Here is a 14999-nt window from a genome sequence, read left to right on the forward strand (position 1 = left end):
CGATTCGCCAAAACTTTGTATTCGACTTTTGCCGTCGCCAAAGTGTTGGCAAATGTTGCTAATTTAGGAAGCTCTCATCAATCCGAAAAAAGGAAACCATCACCAACATTTAGGACCTTTGAGGGTGCTTAAGAAGGCCCTTCAAAATAAAATTCGGATTTTGATATATATCTTTAAAATTACTGCAACAGAATGCTTATACATTAGTGTAAAGAGAAGTAAGCAGTATGCGCTTTTAAAGTGTGCATTAATCAACACGTAAAGAATAGTGACTGTGATCTTTCTCAATAAATTTTATTATTTTTGACATAGTAGACTCTTTCTTCAGTTTATGCTTTGATTGTAGTTGCTTAAAAAGATGTCTACTAATGATACAAATGTAATATGCCTTAATAAAATTCAAACGGTTTTATGTGGTTTAACTTTTTCTTATTGTATTGTAACCAACTACACAAATTTTGTCCATTAAGAGCATCTGCAGCGGTTACATTATCGAAAACATTATATATATATATAGTGTAGTATAGCCACACCCGGGATTTAATACCAGTTAAAAACAGATTGCCAAATTGTGGTTACATTACAAAGGAAAAATTTGAGCTTTTTGACTGTCTAAGGTTGCCAGTTCTTCACTAATGGTTTTGTTCATATTCTTTTTCTTAAAATTTATTTTATTGGGCATTTGTTCTCTATAAAGGCATTAAAAATATGAATTTAATAATTTCAATATTGTCAGATTAATAGTGAGCGTAATTTGTGAGGATTTTTTTGCTCATTTCTATAGACCATTGTTCGCTTTAACAAAGGATGTGAGAGGGAAGAAAACGATTCAAAAAAATATCGATTTATAATGTAACACTATATGTAATGTTCCTGGCCTTAAAAATGGACTACATTATCTATAATGTTGTCTGTAATGTAACCGCTGCAGATGCTCTTAGAAGGATGAAAATAAAGAAATTATCCGAGAAAATTATATCAAAAACCTCTATCTTTTTTTTTAAGGAGTCTCTGCCAACTTAACTTGATAACAGCAATAAATGTACTTGTAGGTATTGTGTTTTAATTCATTATTCCCAAAATGTAGATACAATATTCAAACTTGAGAATTAAGACAACCTGGATTTTTTGTTTTAGATTAATGGTAATTCATTTTTAGACAAATCATAATTATTCTGTAGAATATTTTACATGTAAAATATCTAGATTCTTTCAGAAAGACTAGCCAGTCAAAGTCGTTTGAGCTTTTAGTCTGTCCACAACAATTTTTTGAAACATTAACATCGTGTTGCCATATCATTCCACATTAAATATAGTCTTGTCAAGCCTTATCTCAAAAAAAAGATGCCTAAAAATTAAATATAATTCGTCTCAATCTTAAATAATAATAATAAAACATTGTAACAATGACTGTGTCCAGATCTCTAAATAATCCTCTTTATTTTTCTCTTCTTCACCGTACCACCCGTGTAACACCATCTTCATTAAGCACCCGTTCTCCAAGAATTATAACTTGGATATTGAACAATGGTGTCCACATTAACAAGGGCTTTTTTCTTTAAAAAAAAGTGTTATATAAATAGAGAGAGATATGCTTCAACGACATTTATTTGTATACACAATACAATAGACACACACACACACACATATATATATATATATGCTTATACAAATATTGGTGTCGTCTTCTTTGTCACAGGCTTCTGGGACTCGATCGAATTCATTACCCGGCTTTTGACAAACCTTTATTTTATTTTATTTTATTTTCATTCTTTACTTTTATATATATTAAAATAAACTCAAGTACTTTTTTCTTACTTTCATGAGTGATTCTTTCTATAGCAAGAAGCCTGAGTGGGCTGACATTACGCCAGTTCCCCAAGATGATGGACCAAATCCTCTCGTTCCCATTGCTTATTCTTCTGACTGCAAGTATTCTGCTTTAGATTTCTTTTTCTTCTTCTTGGTACTAATTGTATCAAGAAAATGTGAATATGAACGATACTTTTTTTTCTTACACAGACAAAGATGCCATGGACTATTTCCGTGCTGTAAGCAAAAATGACGAAAGATCCCCTCGCGTTCTCGAATTGATTGCAGCAATTATTGAAATGAACCCAGCTCATTACACTGTTTGGTATGATAGATTATACTCACTGTCATTATAGATAAACAAATGTTTTTTTTAAAAGAAATATAAATAAATAAACTAATGCGACTCTCCAACTAGGCAATATCGTCAGAAAGTGCTGTTTACACTTGGCTCTGACCTCAACAAAGAGCTTGAATATATTGATTCTATTGCTGAAAACCAGTCAAAGAACTACCAGATTTGGTAAACAAAGAGAGACATAAAGAACTTATTGTGAAGTATCCACAAGGTACTAAGAAGCCAGATCTTATTCAACTACCAAAAAAAATAGGCACCATAGACAAGTGGTCGTAGAAAAATTAGGAAATGGTGACAAGGAACTGGAATTTATCAATGAGATTCTTGAAGGAGATTCCAAAAATTACCATGCATGGTCTTACAGGTATACACACACACACACACACACATATATATATAAATTAAAAAAAATGTTAACTTTTTTTGTAGACAATGGGTTGTTGCACATTTTGACAAATGGGATGAAGAACTAAGTTTTACAGATGACATGTTGGTTTTTGATATCCGTAATAACTCTGCTTGGAATTATCGTCATTTTGTTTTGTCAAATCGTCCTCGCAAAGTAACATTAGAAGAACTTGAAGATGAGATTGAGTAAGTTTAACGAACGTACACAGATACACATGATATGGGAAGAGTCTGATAGTCTATGGCTATATTATGAGTTTTTCTTTTTCTTACAGATGATTTTGTTTTCTTCGACTCTAAATAGGTTCTCAAAGAAGAAGATTGCATTGGCACCCAACAACCCAAGCAGTTGGGCATACCTGTCATCGTAAGAAGAAGAAGAAGAAGAAGAAGTAAAGAACTATTGAATACATATCAATAATCTTAATTTATGTATGTATGTGTCAGGATATTGGAAAAGGCTAAAAAACAATTGGCTGAGATGAAAGGGTTCTTGGAGTCTTTGCGTGAAAAGGAAATCACTTCTCCTCATCTCTGGTCAATGTATATTGATATGTATGAGCAAAATGCTGTCCGGGATAAGAAACCAATTGACCCCGAAGCTATCGAGGTAAGCAAAAAATATAGTGATTATTTTTTGTATTTACTTTATATCTTTGCATCTATACACGCATATGTTTCTGTAGATGTGCGACCGCTTGGCAAACACATTTGACGCAATTCGACAAAATTATTGGAATTACAAGAAATCAAAATTGATGTTGCTGTAAAGGAAAGAGAGGGGAAAAGGTGAAAAAAAGAAAAGAGATTATTGTGGGTTATTAAGAAAAATAAAAAAATAAAGCAAAACCTCTTGAAGTTAATTATATCAATGGATATGAACAAAGCATAATTTTGAAAAATAAAATACATCAGTGGCATGGGATTTCTTCTTTTCGTTCACAGCATGAATAAGAATGAGCTGTAAAGAGGTATAAATTCAAGCTTATATTATTGGTATTATTATAAGTTTTGAAACGTTGGTTAAAGTTCCATGATAAAAACTAATCAACACACGTATGTATATCTGTGTGAGTGTATATGTGTAGTTGGTGGAAGGATTTCTGTGAGATCCATACGATTGTCTTGATTTGTATGCTTTTTATTTTATGTGTATATATAATGGTTTCCTCAATTGTTTCTTGCTTTTGCTTTTACTTTTGCTCTTGTTTGATATTTTTTCTTTTCTTTTCTTTCTTTCTACTATACAAAAAATACGATGAATTGAATCGTATTAATTTACTTTCTCTTTCCCTTTGTAGGCGCCTTTTTGGCAGGTCCACCGCTTGCAGCAGCCTTCTTCATAGCAGCAGAAATAGCCTCATCGCTCTCGATCCATGAAATATCGGCCAGGTCAGCACTTTCACCAAATCGTTTCTGGAACTTAGTGAGGCGTTCGCTCTCTTCGGTCAAGCCTGCTTTGAGCATGGCGGGATTCCAAAGAGGATGGTTACGAGTATCCTTGGTGAGGCGAATCTGTGCACGTACAGGTGAAGTGGTTCTGACACTAAAGGTAGCACCATTGCTCATCACGATTGTCTGCAAAAAGATTTCGGGCTTCACAGACTTGGAGGCGGTCGAGGCGTGACGTACTTGGGTCAACACACGGGGTAATCGCACGCTTGTGTTCATGATGATTTATGTCGATATCAATGGCAATGTGTGTATGTGAGTATTGAATAACGGAATTCAATTAATGAATAGAATAATATTATCAAAAAATAATAATAGAAATATTAAAAAAAATAAGAGATAGTCTGTCTCCACAAGGGTAGGAAAGGAGTTACTGGAACAACAAGGACTGCAGTCACAACTCCTTCGAAGCCACGGGGGGGTTGAATCTAATTAATGATGTGTGAGAGCTTTGGATTCTTTAAAACAAATTCTCTTTTTATTCTCTTTTTACTCTGAAAACAGCTTGATTATATAGACAACCCAATTTTTTAATCGACTTATTGATTGAGTCATAGATAAAAAAATATTATGCAAAGAATTGCTATCAGACAAACAACAATCGTCTGGTCACAAATTAATCCGATTAGATCTGGACCAAAATGGAAGACATTAACAAGAAATCGAATAAATGCCGTGTTTACTAATGTACGATTTGTGACGAGTCAAACCAACCACAAGAATGATTTCAGTTCAATAAACAAATACAACGATGGTATTAAAATTGTGAATAATAAATAATTGTATATATAGCCAAATGTTGTTTGCTTGTTTGCAAGTGAAATAACATGGTTGAATAGCCAAACCGGACGTTGGAACAAAGGATTCAGATACGAATGTGGTTATTATCAAGAATAAAAGGCGTAAGACAGCAAGAGAACATTTGAGCTCACAGAAAAATTCCCCCGAGTCGAAAAGAGGAAAGAATAAGTCGAAAGGTTTTGTTAGCCGCCTTCTTAGTGCTTTAGAACATGACGCTAAAGAGAACCCAAAACCTTTGGAAGATCATACTTTATCATCTTCATGGAGTCAAATCGACAATGAAATTGTCTACAAACGTAAAGAGAGAGAGAGAGAGAAAAGAATAGAAGGCTTGTGCACGTTAATGAATTAAACAGCTAAATATGAAACTATTCTTTTTCAAAAACAAAAAAAAACAAACAAACAAAAAAAGGCGTGGAACCACCAAGAGAGGTAAAGGTACCAAGCCTTGCCCATGAGTTAGAACGGGTCTTGTTCAAGTAATAACAACAATTGAAATATAGAATAAATTACTAAAATCGAAATTCTTGTGTACAGTCCAGGCGTTCATTTTCTCAAAGATCCTCGTACAAAACAATACAACTTTACGCCTTTTCTTGAGAACATTACTCAACCATCAGAATTCAATTATGATGCTATGCAACCCTACATTACTTCTTCCAAAGACAAAGTAAAAAATAAATAAGAAAAATCATTTTTTTATATATCATTTCAAATACTAATATAGACTCAATATTGCTGCTACTCTTTTTAGAATCTGCTGGAGATGGCGCGCGACCATAATAAACGGTATCTAGGTTCGACATCGTCTGTCTCGGCCGTCCTGTCACATTTTTATTTCACTGTGTCCAACTTTAGACCCATAGATATTTCTATTCTTTCCAAGGCTTTTGAAGGCCAATCGACAAAGTTTACCAGAGGAACGCGCGCACCTGCATCTATCTATTTGAGATGGAAGAATGGTGTATATGCTGTAGATGTTGACAAGAGCCATGATGTAGAAGACACAATTCTTTCGTTAATGGTAACAGAGATACATTTTATCTGTGTATATTTGTATTAATGTTGAATTCCGTTGAAAATAGGGTAGATCCATGGAGAAAGTTTTGACATTAGAGCCGGAAGAATACAACCGGTATCTTAAGGACAATGCAATCGAGTTTCCAGAAGAAGAAAAAAATCTTCCCGAATCATACGCTTATGGACAAGTAAGAATGGTTTCTGTGTGTGGGAACTGATTATTTCTTTTGAATTTTGATTGTTGATTATCATGATTATCAGATTGGAAAATTTCTATTGCGATCTCAGCTTGACTGTTATGATTCCAGACTGCCAAGAGGTACATTCGACCTGAAGACTAGAGCTGCTATCCCAATTCGATTGGATATGTCTAATTATTCCGTAAGCAAATAACAACAACGCTGATAATATGTGTTTGTGCAACCTTAAATTGACAAGACTTTATTGTAATTATTACAATTATTATTTAGGATTATCTTGGCTACACTTTGAAACGATCCCACGGTCTGGTGGAATCATTTGAGAGAGAGTATTACGATATGATGCGATCTGCATTTTTGAAATACAGGCAAGTCTAATGGATTTTAAGTTTCCTATACATATACATATATAGTATTTGAAACAATTCCTATTTAGCTATGCATCTATTTATTTATTTCTCATTCTTTGTGTATGAACTCTATGATCTATTTACAGTTTCCAAGTACGGATAGGACACATGGACGGTATTATGGTCGCGTACCACAATACTTCTAAGCTGTTTGGGTTTCAGTATATTTCGAGAGAGGAAATGGACTCACGCATATTCGGAACAACGAAGATGGGCGATGAAGCATTCCGTAACACACTCGTCTTGTTTGAAGCTGTTCTAGATAAGGCAACTGCCAAATACCCTGACCAGGTAATTTAAGCTACTTTTGCTTTTTTGTTTATATTACTTATATTACCAAACATGGTCTGTGAACAAAAAAACAAACAAAAACAAAAGACATTGCGGTTGTCATTCGAAGCTAAGGAATCCAAAAATGCTAGCTCTACAAAGTTGAACATCTTTGTCGAAGCTGTTCCACCCGAAGAAGAAGCCAAAACAGAGTCTGACGCACCTTTGCTGGAGGACAATTTTGGAACTAAATTCTTCCAAACCCATGATCCTACCTTGGACCCATACAGCAAGTTGACAATGTTTACTATGTCAACTGAATCTTACGTGAATGGAAAACAAATTAGTGATTATGTCAACTTGAGAAGAGATACAGACGAGTGGTCAGTGCAATATCAAATAGACGAGACGAACAAGGACGAGGGACATGTAGAATCGATGTTTAGGAGTCTTAGAAGAACACAATCGAATATATTTTCGGCGAGCAAATATCCTATTCCTATTCTGAAGCAGCTCAAGTCTCTAAGTGAGAAGCAATTGAAAATGGAGAGACAAAGCAGAAAAACAGGCAATTCCAAGTCAATTGAACCCAACGATTAATTTCAATTTGTCATGATAATAAAATAATAATAGAAAATATTAATAATAAAAATTGAAAATACACATTATACACACATTATATAAATTATTTGAATTTATTTATTTTTGAAAAAAAAATAGCAAGAAAAGACAGGGAAAAAGGCAGTAAGTAAAGGAGTGGAGGGAGGTGGAGAGAAGTGATATATTAGAATAATACACAAAAGCAAATGTAATGATTAGTGTGTAAAAGAGGATATACATTAATAAAATAGAAAAATAAATATACAGCAAGAGAGTCTGGGTAATGAAATTGTGCCTAGGCTCAAAAGAAGGCGTAAAGGCTTCAAGGCTTCAAGACACTCAATTACCAAACCTCTTTTTTCTTTTCTTATAATAAAAATAAAGAATAAAATAAAGGCCCAAGGAATTATAAAAAAAGAAGAAGAAGAATACATGCGAGAAGAAGTGATAGAAGCAAAGGAAAGCAAGCACAAGGGAGGGAGGGAGAAAAATAGAAAGTTGCGCTTTCTGTGCATAATTTTTTTTGGGGTAATTTTTTTTTATATTTTGCGGGTCTTATTCTTAGGGCTTACTTTGTAGTGCAGTACAATGAGTGCTTGGCCTTGTCTGCTTTGAGACAGGCCATTCCGCAGTAATATCTTGTCTTGCACTTTGCACATACTGGCATCACTCGCTTTTCTTTGCCACAGCTAGAGCAAGACGTAGAGGACGAAGATGAGCCCAAGCTGCGACTAGATACAGAGGAAGTCCGGGATTTGAAAGCACTGGAGCTATCTGAGTTTGTGGCGCCAAGACGCTGAAGTGCAGCGGCGGCCGACTGTTGGATGTGATGGTGGGAAGGCAAAAGGGTAGGACGGACGGTGACACACTTTCTGTAGTACTGGATTGCCTCTTCGATGTTGGTTGATGCGTATTCGTTCATCAAGGCACGGAAATAATAGATTTCAGCTCGCGTTGCTCTTCTATAGTTCTCTGGATCCTCAAACACCATGTACTTTTCCTCCGAGGGCGAATATGGAGGTGTTGTCAAATTCAAAGGGTGAATGTCCGACTCATTGGTTTCGTCTTTCAACTGCTTTGAAAATTCCCATAGATCGAGAGAAAGATTGTCAAACCAACTCAGATAGTGGGTTGTGTGGGTTTCGAGATGGCTGGACAAAAGGCGGATTGTTTGGGATACGAGTTCAAGCAGGACACCGTTACATACAATGGGCTCTTGTTGTCTGGCCACAAGAATGGCAGTACGGTGTATGTTGGCAACTACATCACATCCAATACAGCGACCGCCTACTTCATAATGATATACTTGAGTAGTCGCGGCTGTATGAAGACTACTGAGAATAGATTGGTTGATGTCTTGGAATACTACTTGTGTTTGAGGTGTTTTCAATGCTGGCATTCTGATTATATTTATTATTATGTTTGTGTTTGTGTTTGCGATTTTGGCTGTGATTACTTGGTTGGTTTTATATATAAAATTAAAGCAAAATAAAAGAAGTGGAATAAAATAAAATAAATTGAATTGAATTGAATTGAATTGAATTGAATTGAAATCTAGCAAAGAACAAGGACTATTTATCAGTGTTGTTTTATGGTACAAAAGTCTGGCCTCAAATCAACTTGCACGTGAGTAGTTTTTTTTCCCTTTCTTCCTCTTCTTTGGTTTGATTTGATTTGAACTCCTCAACCAAGTCTGAAGTGAAGAGTTACAAGTGCGCACATGTGTTTCTAGTCTGTCTATAATGAGAGGAGCCCTTTATCTCCGTTTAATATGATATAGATATGCGCAGCACGGGCCTTTATATCGTTTGGGCCATAGTAATCAAAATCATACAAAAAATACAGGGCCTCGACCACAGCAGGGGTTTACTAATTACCTTTAGAATTAATAGTTAAAAACAACTTGATTGAACTCAAGTACACACATATATACTTTGACTTGCTTGTGGTTAAAGCGAGATTTTAGAGATTGCACGAACGCACAGGCATCTTTCTGTTGACCTGTCTGGGTCAGAGATTTTTTTTTCTTGTAGCCATAGCACCCAATACAGAATGTGTTACTAGACTGAATAGTGAGCTTCAGATCACCGCTTTAGTAACAAGCAAGGAAAACTGGATATGTCCAATGAGTTTCTTCTGTTCTTTTTTCTGGTTTGGTTTGGTGTGACAATAGATTGTTCTGAATCGTACGCCCATCGTTTGTACTATTATCCAAATCGATTTAAATTTGATTTCTTCCGAATAAAGAATAATGGTGAATAGTCTATATGTTTAGTGTTTGTGTATATGTGTACGCACACTTATTTAAAGTATGTCTTGTTTTACTATTATTGAATAGAAGCAGACTTTGTCAGAAAACAACTTCTTTAGATAACAAGAGTCATATCTATACAACGTGAAAGATAAGATTAGTGGTCAAAATAAAGGGGAACAATTGGATTCTTTGAGTTGAGTAGCCGCCAAAAAAAAGCTAAAAATACGGGGTAAAAATAAAGAGCAATTTGTTTGTAACTCATAGATAGGTCTGGATAGATTACAAAGGTCCGTTTTGTAAGGGTAGTATATATTATCTTGTTTTGAGTTTAATATCCCACAAAGCGGTGTTGTCTCTCGAGTACACAATAAACTTACAGTCTTTGAAAATACAATGCAAAAGCAAAAGGTATATGCCAACACAACTTTGAAGACAACCTTTTTGTTTCGTTTTTGATTTTAGCTTAAAAGAAAATTTTGGGTTGCTCTATTGTAATAATACTTGTGCACAAACGTGTGCTAGATTTATTAGCGTTTATTGGTCTTTTAGGCTTTCAAAAACGTTGGGATAAAAGAAAGTTTATCGGATCGTGAAGAACCTTTTGTAATGGTGAGAACATCCTGTTGATTAATTTGAGCCATTTTATTACAATACCGCCAATACCACGTCTAAGATTTCCGGTTATATTATAACATACAAAATCAAAATCGACACTGATACCCTATCTTGCAGATTATTCTTGATTATTTTATCCGTTTTACAAAGTGTCTAGTTACATTTATATTTATATTTAAAGAATATATGTATGTATATCATTGACTGTGTATTCTGAAACACAAGTAATTAATTGAGTCTCTTGTATCGACATTGTAATTGGAGTTTTCATTATTAATATTGCTACTGCTACTGCTACTGCTACTATTATGCTTTTTTCTTTTTTTCTATCATCTCCATATAATTATCTCCGACCTATTCATTTCTCAATAAATTCTTGTACAATCATACTGGTCACCTTTAGAGTTTTGTACTCTAGGGTACTTTGTATTCTTTACAGCATATCGTCACACAGACTAAGCCATAGCCTATTCAGATAGGAGATCCGGACAAAATATATTTTATTATACAAAGAGAAAGAGAAAAAGAAGAAGATATGTTTACCAGAAATAATAACAATAGTAATCTATCTACACTTATTTTGTCTTTCTATTAGGGTGTTTAGTAATGATTAGTTAATTAAATTCTTAAAAACAAATTACAAGGTTGTAATTGAGATTGGTGTAATATACCAAGCTTGTTGTGTATTGAAACACATAGTACTGTTTCAATTTGTTTTTTCTTCTTTCTTTAATTTTAAATAAGAACAAAATAAAAATCGATTAAGCTACATGAAGCATATGTATGTTTGATAGACACAAAAGTAAAATACACAAAAGGAAAAAGAAAAGGAAATAGAAATGTATCACATATATGTCTTGTTTTACTTTGGTTTGTTTTTATCGTTGTCTAGTCTAGACCACACGTGGGGGGGGGGGGGGGGTTTGACCAAGATGTGTTAGTAAAAAGGTCCACTGTCAAAGCAAGACTTATAGGTTTACAATGATATCTCTGTTGACAATTGCACAATTTATGAATAATATGCCCAAAAGGTACATCTTGGTTTTATTGGTTTAGTACTTTCTTTCTTGTAATCAATTTGTTTCACCTAGATCCTGAACCCAAAAAGAGAGAGAAAGAGAGAGAGGAAAGAGGGCAAAAATTGCTCAATCATTTTCGTGAGAATTACCCAAATATACAATACAAGACAGGCTTTTATTAGTAAATTCCTGAATTATTATTTATTAAATTCCCAGGTTTTTAGGTAGCTGTTGTACAAAATTTGCCTATTTTGTTTCAAAAAATAAATTGTCGATCGTTTATACACTATTTTTCACATATCAATAAATTTATTTTCACAAAACAGATTTGTTAATTGGAAAAGAAGTCTAAATTCTATAGATGAAATAAGAGAACCTTCTATGCAGTGTATTTGGTTTTTATCATGTTGGGTCTACTCTATAGATAAAGTGTCTATAGAAAGATTTGTCACGGGCAGCTTTAGATTACCCCAATAATCTTATTAGAAATCATTCCAAGCCAATCGCAAATGAAATATCAATAAATTAAATAACGTCAAGACGATTAGACTCTAAGAGCACCCGCAGCGGTTTGTGTAAATAAATGTGACTTTAGGTTTAGACAAATCGCTGTGGATGCTCTTATCTTTTGAAGTAAAACGTATATTCAAATGTGTCCAATATCAATATCAAGTACCTTGATGAAGGATAAGAACATACTGAGCCAAATTAGTAAAAGAAAAACTTCCTCATTGATTTTTGAAGACGTTTGCCTCTTTTTTTTTTTGTTTTGTTTTGTCTTTTGAGACTATTGTTTCTTGTCTTATTTATTGTGGTTGTGTTTATGCTTATATCTTGTAAACATTTCAAGTCATAATATATCTTATGGGCTTGCACTGCGTTTTCTAAACTGTCTTGTTGGATTATAAAAGGTAAATTTGACCACTGTAAATTTGAGCTACCTAGTAGTTAGTTGGTTGCTTTTGTGTTAATCGCAGATTTTATAACTTCAAAAGAATATTAATGATAGATCGTCTTCTTCTTTCTCTTATGAGTTAACTGGAATATTATCTTCTTTTTTTTTAACCCCCCCCCCCCCCCCCCCCCCCATTTGTATATGTGTCTGTGTGTGTCTGTGTGTGTATGTGTATGTGTGTGGTATGTATATATATATTTATGCTAGGACAAAGTTTACAGCCGAATTTTCTAAACCAGCCTCTTGAATTGTCTGTTCCAGCATATCAATCAATTGCTTTCGATTAAAAACCAACTGTAATAACCATTAGTTCATTGTCCAAAGAAACATCCGAATTGAAAACAAATTAGTCCCTTTTTCACACACACACACACACACATATATATATATATATAGTTTGTGGGTTTACTTTACCTCGAATCCCTGCTGTTCTGTCTGAGGAACTTCAGCCTTGACAAACTCAAAGAGATACCTCACAGGATCTGTCTTCATAAACCGCCGAATCACACGTTTTCCATCAACTAAGCGGAACTGTATACGGGTAGAATCAGCAAGGTTTGTTGGTTCTGGTCGTTTGTTTGCCTTTATAGAATCCAATAGAGATCCAGTAACTGCGGGTTCTTCCTCTTCAATGTCTTCAAAGTCCTCAGTTTCTCCATGTGGCTCAACAGCGTCATCCACAGCTCCGCCAGATACATCATGCTCATCAATGTCAACCGAATCTTCTCTTTCTGGTGCATTTCCATAAGCCTTTAGTGACGCTGCAATTGCCGCATTAATCTGTTCCTCTTCGCTCATATCCAACACATCCTTTTTTTTATAAAAAAAAGGATGGAAAAGTATGCAATAGTTAATTTTGTATCCTAATTGTATTTAATCACCTTTACATACCTTTGTTACACGTGGTCTTTTCATTGCAGCCGGTCTAGATCTGTCCGAGGATTGACGCTCCAAAAACTCGGTTGCTAAATCACATATTTTTTTTAGTGTATTGTATATAGCATGTTATTTTGAAATATATATATGTAAATTTTCACTGGGTATGATATTACCATTCATCATAAAATCTGACGCAGACAACTGTTTGTCCCACACCTTGATTCTTTCACCTATAAGATGAAAATAGTAAAACAAGTGAATAACCTTTTCGTGACCCCACAGGATTTACAAAATAAACAGCCAATTTTCTTTACCAGTTCGAGCGTCAATGATTGCTACATGAGGGTAGTGTTGAGTAGGATAAAGGGTCAAATAACGTTTTCCTTCAGGACTGTCTCTTCCATACTATGACCGAACAGATGAATTTTTTTTTTAAAAAGAAAGTCAGTTTCATTAATATATACAGACACAAATATAAAGCAATACTAAAAACTTAAGTCTCTGCTTATTTTTTTCAGCGTACCTGAAGAAAGATAAATGATTCTTTGATAATGTCTTTGACTGTAATATCACTCCACAAATCCCTGTTCAGTATCTGACAAGAAAATTCTGCTGGATCCTGAACGTTTATCAATAGCCATTTGTTCGATTCTCGTGCATTGTCTCTAGCCTATAGTTCATTATTAAAAAAAGAAAAGGTAAAGAAAAAATATTTATATCGTAAGATCTTTGTATTCATGTTACTTTGTATTCTACACTAGTTCCATACTTCTTCAAATCCTCCTCGAAACATGATGTCAAATGGAGGTCGGAAAAGATCAGCCAGCCGTTTTGCCTTTGCTGTAGCTGCACTATCAACGGCATGATGTCCAGCTACATAAGCACACACGAATATATATATATGTAACAAAAAAAAACAAAATTAAATACAAAAAAAAAACATTTCATTCTATTTGATATATTTTTTAATATATATTTTTGGTTGCTGTTGTCGCTGTATAATTATCCAGCATGATCATCTCCCCTCATTTGGTGACACACGTCAGCACTGATGTTTTTTTTTTTTTTTTTTAAAAAAAAAAAGTTATTCTCTATTTACCTGTAGTTTGATCACTTGTAGGAAAAGCAGTAAAGAAATCAGGCGTAGGATTTGTGCTTGAAGACGAATCGCCTTGGTTAAATACTGAACGGTTTGTATTGTGCACTAGTAAGAAATAAAAGTGTGAGATGACATCTATAGTAATAATAATAATACTAGTAGTTTTTTTTTAAAAAATAAAATAAAGTAAAATCAAATATATTATTTACTTGATTCGCGCAAACCCCAGATAGCATTCTCATCAAATATAGACGATGTTCCAGATAGAATGTCATGACGTGGGGCAATGGGTGCACGTACAGGCTCTTTAATCTTCTCTTCAGCCTCGAATTGCCTGGCAAGTTCTTCGTCTGCATCATAATGAGAAGTTCTCAAGGAACGTTCCGAGACTTGAGGTTGATGACTTGTTTCTCCATTCTCAAGGTAAAGTGTTACAGCTGTTTCAACATCACCATCGGCAATCTAATCAAATTCAAATTTGAAGCCGGTGTTAAGTCAAATTGTAGATAGGAAAAAGTTCATATTCGTCGGATAGTTTTTCTTTTTGTTTCTTTCAACATGTTTCGTTGTACTTACTTGGAGATAGCTTTCGGCTTCTTGCCTAGTTGCGCCCGTCACAACGCAAAAGTGATCTATTTCTTGTTCGTTCATGAAAGATATAAGAAAAAAGTAAAGAAAAAAAACTGAAACGAAAAGAAGAAGGAGTGAAAAAAGAAAAACGATGCTGTATTGTTAAGATAGGATCAAAAAACAATGCACTTTTGGCGTCTTAAAGCAAGTCACCAAAATCCAAAATTCAATAAAAAAAAACCACAAAAAAAACCTCCTCTTCCTCTTTAGAAGTGTG

At 34.3% G+C, this 14999-nt stretch overlaps 5 protein-coding genes across 5 annotated transcripts; 2 read left to right on the top strand and 3 right to left on the bottom strand.

The window, feature by feature from the left end:
* Positions 1-1791: 1791 nt before the first annotated feature.
* Positions 1792-3448, top strand: PHYBLDRAFT_134630 (hypothetical protein). Its single transcript, XM_018429661.1, has 8 exons — positions 1792-1928; positions 2023-2137; positions 2231-2335; positions 2424-2534; positions 2600-2764; positions 2883-2945; positions 3026-3188; positions 3265-3448. Exons 1-8 carry the CDS (start codon positions 1823-1825, stop codon positions 3346-3348), a joined length of 912 nt encoding a protein of 303 aa, XP_018289684.1. The 5' UTR covers positions 1792-1822; the 3' UTR covers positions 3349-3448.
* Positions 3449-3683: 235 nt separating this feature from the next.
* PHYBLDRAFT_187620 (hypothetical protein) lies at positions 3684-4333 on the bottom strand. Its single transcript, XM_018439404.1, has one exon. It carries the CDS (start codon positions 4247-4249, stop codon positions 3857-3859), a length of 393 nt encoding a protein of 130 aa, XP_018289685.1. The 5' UTR covers positions 4250-4333; the 3' UTR covers positions 3684-3856.
* Positions 4334-4517: 184 nt separating this feature from the next.
* PHYBLDRAFT_182071 (hypothetical protein) lies at positions 4518-7409 on the top strand. The gene is made up of 10 exons (XM_018438558.1): positions 4518-4784; positions 4870-5127; positions 5244-5310; positions 5369-5501; positions 5586-5855; positions 5917-6039; positions 6113-6232; positions 6322-6380; positions 6548-6752; positions 6840-7409. The coding sequence occupies exons 1-10, from the start codon at positions 4601-4603 to the stop codon at positions 7329-7331; spliced, it is 1911 nt and encodes a 636-aa protein (XP_018289686.1). The 5' UTR covers positions 4518-4600; the 3' UTR covers positions 7332-7409.
* A 261-nt stretch (positions 7410-7670) lies between these two features.
* PHYBLDRAFT_79705 (hypothetical protein) lies at positions 7671-8851 on the bottom strand (the record flags this gene model as incomplete). Its single annotated transcript, XM_018443493.1, has 2 exons — positions 7904-8851; positions 7671-7692 (listed from the first exon to the last, which is right to left on the bottom strand). The coding sequence occupies exons 1-2, from the start codon at positions 8728-8730 to the stop codon at positions 7671-7673; spliced, it is 849 nt and encodes a 282-aa protein (XP_018289687.1). The 5' UTR covers positions 8731-8851.
* Positions 8852-12349: 3498 nt separating this feature from the next.
* On the bottom strand, positions 12350-14823 carry PHYBLDRAFT_187623 (hypothetical protein). Its single transcript, XM_018439405.1, has 10 exons — positions 14729-14823; positions 14362-14614; positions 14153-14257; positions 13823-13926; positions 13577-13723; positions 13368-13458; positions 13227-13283; positions 13066-13139; positions 12589-12984; positions 12350-12468 (listed from the first exon to the last, which is right to left on the bottom strand). Exons 1-10 carry the CDS (start codon positions 14801-14803, stop codon positions 12373-12375), a joined length of 1398 nt encoding a protein of 465 aa, XP_018289688.1. The 5' UTR covers positions 14804-14823; the 3' UTR covers positions 12350-12372.
* Between the last annotated feature and the right edge of the window lie 176 nt (positions 14824-14999).

This window comes from Phycomyces blakesleeanus (genome assembly GCF_001638985.1).
Source record: "Phycomyces blakesleeanus NRRL 1555(-) unplaced genomic scaffold PHYBLscaffold_15, whole genome shotgun sequence".
In the NCBI taxonomy this organism is placed as follows: Eukaryota; Fungi; Mucoromycota; class Mucoromycetes; order Mucorales; family Phycomycetaceae; genus Phycomyces; species Phycomyces blakesleeanus.